Here is a 7,311-nt window from a genome sequence, read left to right on the forward strand (position 1 = left end):
CACACAACCTCCCTAGGCTCAAACAGGAAGAAATAGAATTCCTGAACAGACCAACATCAAGAACTGAAATCGAAACAGCAATAAAAAACCTCCCCAAAAAGAAAAGCCCAGGAACAGATGGCTTCACACCTGAATTTTACTACACCTACAAAGAACTGGTGCCTATCCTACAAAAGTTATTCCACAACATTGAGAAATACAGAATCCTCCCCAACACATTTTATGAAGCCAACATAACTCTAATACCAAAATCAGGAAAGGATGCAGCAAAAATAGAAAACTACAGACCAATATCTCTCATGAATATAGATGCAAAAATTCTCAATAAAATCCTTGCAAATTGAATCCAGGTGCTTATCAAGAAAATAATCCATCATGACCAAGTGGGCTTCATCCCAGAGATGCAGGGATGGTTCAACATACACAAATCTATAAATGTAATACACCACATAAATAGAAGCAAAAACAAAGACCATATGATCCTCTCAATAGACACAGAAAAAGCATTTGACAAAATTCAACACTGTTTTATGATAAGAACACTTAACAAAATAAGCATAGATGGGGCCTATCTAAAAATGATACAAGCCATATATGACAAACCCACAGCCAACATAATATTGAATGGGGAAAAATTGAAAGCCTTCACACTTAGAACTGGAATGAGATAGGTTGCCCACTGTCCCCACTGCTATTCAACATAGTGCTGGAAGTCCTTGTGAGAGCAATCAGGCAAGACAGCAGAATCAAGGGTGTCCAAATGGGGACAGAAGAGATCAAACTCTCACTCTTTGTTGATGATAGGATATTATATCTAGAAAACCCCAAGGATTCAACCAAGAGATGCCTGGAACTGATAAATGAATTCAGTAGAGTCTCAGGATACAAAATCAATACACACAAATCAGAGGCATTCATATATGCCAATAATAGTCAAACGGAAAACCAAATCAAAGACTCAATACCCTTCACAACAGCAACAAAGAAAATAAAGTACCTAGGAATACATTTAACTAAGGAGGTAAAAGACCTCTACAGGGAGAACTATGAAACACTGAGGAAGGAAATTGCAGAACACGTAAACAGCTGGAAAACCATACCATGCTCATGGATCGGAAGAATCAACATTGTTAAAATGTCATACTACCTAAAGGGATCTACAGATTCAATGCAATCCCTATTAAATTACCAACATCATTTTTCACAGATATAGAAACAGTAATTTAACACTTTGTATGGAACCAGAGAAGACCCCGTTTAGCAAAAGCAATTTTAAGCAATAAGAACAAAATGGGAGGTATTAATTTACCAGACTTCAAACATATACTACAAGGCTGTGGTTATTAAAACAGATTGGTATTGGCACAAGAACAGGGACACAGACCAGTGGAACAGAATTGAGAATCCAGATATAAAACCATCCTCATATAGCCATCTAATCTTTGACAAAGCAGACAAAAACATACTCTGGGGAAAAAAATCCCTATTCAATAAATGGTGCTGGGAAAACTGGATAGCCACATGTAGAAGACTGACACAGGACCCACAGCTTTCACCTCTCACAAAAATCAAATCACGGTGGATAACAGACTTAAACCTTAGGATTGAAACTATTAGAATTCTAGAAGAAAATGTGGGAAAGACTCTTATAGACATTGGCCTAGGCAAAGAATTTATGAAGAAGACCCCAAAGGCAATCACAGCAACAACAAAAATAAATAAATGGGACCTGATTAAATTAAAAAGCTTCTGCACAGCCAAAGAAACTGTCACAAGAGTAAATAGACAACCTACAGAATGGGAAAAATGTTTTGCATGCTACACATCCAATAAAGGACTGATAACTAGAATCTATTCAGAACTCAGGAAAATCAGCAAGAAAAAATCAAACAACCCTATCAAAAAGTGGGCAAAGGACATGAACAGAAATTTTTCAAAAGAAGACAGAAGAACGGCCAACAAACATATGAAAAAATGCTCAACATCTCTAATCATCAGGGAAATGCAAATCAAAACCACAATGAGATATCACTTAACTCCAGTCAGAATGCCCTTTATCAAAAAGTCCCATAACAACAAATGTTGGCATGGATGTGGAGAGACAGGAACAATAATACACTGCTGGTGGGACTGCAAACTAGTGCAACCTCTGTGGAAAGCAATATGGAGATACCTTAAACAGATTCAAGTAGACCTACCATTCGATCCAGCAATCCCATTATTGGGCATCTACTCAAAAGAACAAAAGACACTCTATAACAAAGATATCTGCACCTGAATGTTTATAGCAGCACAATTCACAATTGCAAAGATGTAGAAACAACCCAAGTGCCCATCAATACATGAGTGGATTAATAAAATGTGGTATATGTATACCATGGAGTACTACTCAGCTATAAGAAAAAATGGCAATATAGCACCTCTTGTATTTTCCTGGAAAGAGTTGGAACCCATTGTACTAAGTGAAGTATCCCAAGAATGGAAAAATAAGCACCACATGTACTCACCATCAAATTGGTTTCACTGATTGTCACCTAAGAGCACATTTACGAATAACATTGATTGGGTGTCAGGCAGATGTGTGTGAGGGAGGGGATGGGTGTATACATACATAATGAGTGCGATGCGTACTGTCTAGGGGATGGACACATTTGAAGCTCTGACTCAGGGGGATAAGGGGGGCAAGGGCAATATACGTAACCTAAACTTTTGTACCCCTACAATATGCTGAAATAAGAATAAAAAAAACAACAAACAGAAACCCTACCATCTTGAAACCTGAGAGCCATCTTCAATTCTTTCTCCTGCATTTTCTGCACAGTCAGTAACCAAGTCTCCCGAATCTGATGAGGTTTCTCCCATGAGTGCCCTGACTGCACCACCAGCTCCCTTCAGATGTGGAGATTTTTATAATTTCTTTGAAATAGGCTGATTCTACCTTCACTTTACAATCCCATCTCCCAATCTGTTCCACCTTTTGCTGTCAGAAATATCTCTCAACACTTGGACACAACCATATCACAGTTTTAATCAAAAGTCACTTGTGATCCATCTGTGACAATTGCCAAGAACGAACCTCCCAGACCTGAGCGCAGGCACCGTGTGCATGAGCCCCTCACCTTTCCCACACCAGCCTCCCACCACCACCCCAGAGGCATCCCTATTCCAACCACAAAGACCCACCAGCCGAGCTTTGAAATGGCAAAGAAGGGACTCTCTGAGAGGCAAACCTTTCTGCTCTAAGACAGGATCTGGGGTGAACCCAACTGGTCAGGAGCATTCAGGACCATTAGACTGAATTTTTTATAATACACCACATTTGCCTTGGATATCAAGGGGTGGTCTGCTCCCTGATTGAAAAAAATATCACAGAGCCCCCAAAATAATGAATTTATTCAAGGACATTGAGAAAAAGAGCTAAAATAATCCTTGGATTTGGGCCAGAGAATGTGGGGTGGTAAGAAGAGGCTTCAGAATTTCAGATTAGGAAAAAGGAGGAGAGGAAGTTAAAATGGCTGTGATCAATCCAGGTCTGCTTTCCTAGAAAGATGGGGAAGGGGCAGGTTCAGAAGAGTTAAACTTCAGGAGCTGGGGGAGGAGGTGGAGACCAAGTGTCAACAGTGAGCCAGCTTTTCTGCTCCTAGCGACAATAAGCCTCCAATCCTCAGGGCTCAGGAGTCTTCACTGCAGCCTCATTTCACCAGTATGACTTGGAGGGACCCTGGAAGGGGTGGGACAGCCAAGCGGGTGATTAACCATGGCTCTATTCTCATGACAAGGTCTGGAATTGAGCTGGGAGCTCTGGAGTCACACAACAATTGCTACTTGATGATGCTGTGATGAGGTCACAAGTGGAGATCACCCCTGCCCCCAGTCCCCCGCTTCCTCAGAGCAGAGCAAAGGAACCAGAGGGGAAAATCCACCTTCCCAGCACAGCCGTACCACCCACCTCGCTCACTCGACTACTTGTCCAGTTCATTACCAACACAAAGGGGTGAGTTGCATTTGGACAACTGGAAAGGGCCACTTTTTTACGGCTCCTGTCCTGGGAGTGACCTGCAGCACCCTAGGCACTGAGCAGACCTGGGAAGGTCATGTTTGAGTGAAAGTTTTCTGTCAATTTCGGTAGCAAGAACTGGGGTGTGCTTCACCTTGGACTAGACTTTTAACAATTTTAGAGTCCAGTTTAATGATCTGCCTCCCTGGAGAGTCAAACTGATTTTAAAACTCAATTAGAGGTTCTATTTTTATATTATTAAAGGAAATCAAAGATGTGCCAACGAGATTCAACTTGAAGTATCATTAGGGATTAAAACCTCCTGCCCATATCTAGAAGTTAAACTGTCCATACAGAAAGATCTAGCTCAGAGCAAAACTCAACAGAGGAGAAAAGGAATTCCTTTCTGAAAGTCATATTTTGTGGCTCTAGCATTCATATTTTCAGAGAAATTAAAATTTCCTAGTTTACTCTTCCTCTCCTTATTTCTCCCCTTGCCCTAATCATCTGACAGAACTCCAACAGAGATGACAGAGGGGGCAGTTGTAGAGAAGTCCACAAAAATCCAGTTGTGGCAGGGATTTAGTTATCCTCCCTTCCCAAGTCCTTGAGTAAAGAATGCAATTCTCAAGGCTTGGGGGGCTTAGGTAGGACACAAGACTGAAAATGTCCAGGGTCCCTAAGTCTTCTAATATACCTCCCATCTATCTCCAGAGAGGTAGTGACCTTAGGCAGTAACCAGAGGGAAGTGACCTTAAAGGAGTTCTTTGAAACCTTTGGATGCCTTGAGCAGTCTGATCAAACTTAAGGACTTCTTGGAATATTGTTTTTATATAAATTAAATGAAACATATGGGGTTACAGAAGATGCCAACTATACTGTGGTTCCAATGGTTGGGAGTGGGGAGGAGGGTCCCCTGAGTTAAGAACTACTGCTAGAGTCTACAGAACGCAAAACAGGGATATGTGACGAGAGAATAGAGTAAGGGTGGAGAGATAAAGAAATGCTGTCACAACCCATACAAGGACAGGGACAGCCCTAAATGAGAAGATGATCTAGAGCCTGCAATGTCCCAGGAAAGGCTTTCTTAAGAAGAAAGATGGGCAAGAGTTGTGAGCAAGAAGTCTGTATGAATCCTCTCCCACCTGCAGCCTATCTCATATTTCTTTGCAGGGCTCAGATAATCAAGAAACAATGTCGAGTGACGATAAAAATAAACCTAGTGACCCCAAGAATGAGCCCAAGAACTGCGATCCCAGGTGTGAACAAAAGTGTGAGGCCAAATGCCAGCCCAGCTGTTTAAAGAAGCTCCTGCAACGCTGCTCTGAGAAGTGCCCACGGGAAAAGTGTCCACCACCAAAGTGTCCCTCACTGTGCCCCCCACCGTGCCCTGCACCATGCCCACCACCCTGCCCTTCCAAGTCCTGCGTCAAGCCTTGTCCTCCTAAGTGCCCACCTCCCTGTCCACCGCCCTGTCCACCTCCCTGCCCACCTCCCTGCCCACCTCCCTGCCCACCTCCACAGTGAGGCACCCAAGCCCTCCACTGTCGCCATCTCCACCACGTGCAACACCATGGGGCTGGGGACTGAGACCATGAACTGACAAGTAAACGTGTTCCTCTGCTGTGCAAGACTTCTGGTGTTTCGGTGGCTTTTGGTTTATTGTGTTGATTTCCAGCACTAAACCATCCATAAACAATCCCCAGGAAGTGAGGCCAGGGTCCTCCACTATCCACGACCTTTGAGGACTAGCTTTCCCTTGACTCCTCCTGCTGCTTAGAGGGAGGGGCCTTCTTCTGAACAGTGTGCCCAGGGAATGCAGGCCTTCTTAGCGCAAAGCCGGAGAGAGCCATAAATATGGCTGCAGCTGTTAAAAATGTGCAATCCCAGGAAGCAGGAGAAAGAGGGTACAAGAGAGAAGAGGAGTGGGACATTGGTAAAACGTCCAGGAAGGCTCAGGAAAAACCATTCTACTGCCTTTGCTGTTAGTCCTATTGCACAATGCTTGGGCAAGCAGACTTTGTGTACAGGCCACGTAGGTTTAATTAAATTCTAGCTCGGCTCCCTGCTAACTTTGTGTTTAAGTTGTTTTAACTTCTCTGTGTCTCAGTTTCCTTCTCTGCAGAAGGAATGATGATGCTAATAGTACTGTTGTCACAGGGTTGTTGTGAAGCTTAAAGAGCTAACAAATGCTAAGTGCCTGGTTTACTGGGACTTAGCAGTCGGTCAAGGGAGTACCCTGCACCTGCCCAGCTGTAACACTCATCACACTTGAACTTCATTGCTTCAGGCACCTCTTCTTCTTAGCCTGCAAGTCTCCTGAGCATGACAGTCAGGCTCCAGCTCACACCTGTAAGCACACAGGTAGACATTCTTTAAAAAAGAAATGAAAAAGGACTTGTGGATTATACCAATGTCAGTTATCTGGCTTTGACACTGAACTATAGTTATGTAACATGTCACTATGAATGAATCTCACTGAAGGGCATATGAAACCTCTATTTTTGCAACTTTCTATGACCCTTTAATATTTCAAATAAAAACTTAAGTACAAAAAAATAGTTATTGTACACATCTTGGAGGACCTCAATCGCGTACGAACAGGAAAAGCATTCACAGCTGATATGTTAGTGGGGATTATTTATAAGCAGAGAGAGTCCACATTAATTCGCAAAAGGGAATTTATCAGTTCATATTGCTGAGAAGGATATTGGGGTGGGGAAGAGAATTAAAGAGAACAGTAGGAACCTGAAGGCGCAGACCTGCCCCTACTACCTCAGTGTCCCTCGTCTCCACCAGCCTCCACTACCCCTCAAGCTGTGTCCCTTCCTCTCCTAGTGCCCCCTCCATGTGGAAAAGTCCCTGGCCAGCTGTACACCCAGTTTGTTGACAGTTTGTGCACAAGGACACTTCTGTTATCTCCAGGGGAGGAACCTGACTGCCTAGACCGTGCTGAGCCCACCCCAGTGACCAAGCAGATGACAGAGCCTTGCCACACAGACAAAACCAGTTGGGAGTTATTACAGTCCACAGTACTCAAGGGGAAACAGGGTTAGGAGTCTCTGCTATCACAGTAAGAGGTGATGAAAGAGGCCAAGTCTGGGAGGGCTCCCTATGGGACCATGGCACATAACCAGCTTTCTGTCCTTCTGAGCCTGGAAGACGGCTCAGGACAGGAAAGAGTGAGGCAAGTACTGACAGTCCACAATGTGCCAACGAAAGACACCTGGGACCCCCGCCAGACCGAGGTCACGTCACGCTAATACAGAAGCAGACTTTTAGAACAAGAACACGCAAGCTAGGCAAGGCCTTTA

At 43.6% G+C, this 7,311-nt stretch overlaps 1 protein-coding gene across 1 annotated transcript; it reads left to right on the forward strand.

The window, feature by feature from the left end:
* The first annotated feature begins 3,912 nt into the window (after positions 1-3,912).
* On the forward strand, positions 3,913-5,619 carry LELP1 (late cornified envelope like proline rich 1). Its single transcript, XM_045546354.1, has 2 exons — positions 3,913-3,994; positions 5,171-5,619. Exon 2 carries the CDS (start codon positions 5,192-5,194, stop codon positions 5,522-5,524), a length of 333 nt encoding a protein of 110 aa, XP_045402310.1. The 5' UTR covers positions 3,913-3,994; positions 5,171-5,191; the 3' UTR covers positions 5,525-5,619.
* Positions 5,620-7,311: the final 1,692 nt, after the last annotated feature.

This window comes from Lemur catta, chromosome 3 (genome assembly GCF_020740605.2).
Source record: "Lemur catta isolate mLemCat1 chromosome 3, mLemCat1.pri, whole genome shotgun sequence".
Classification (NCBI taxonomy): Eukaryota; Metazoa; Chordata; class Mammalia; order Primates; family Lemuridae; genus Lemur; species Lemur catta.

Bases quoted from the DNA above. Each gene is read 5' to 3' on its own strand.
- LELP1 (XM_045546354.1), top strand. From the start codon at position 5,192: ATGTCGAGTGACGATAAAAATAAACCTAGTGACCCCAAGAATGAGCCC.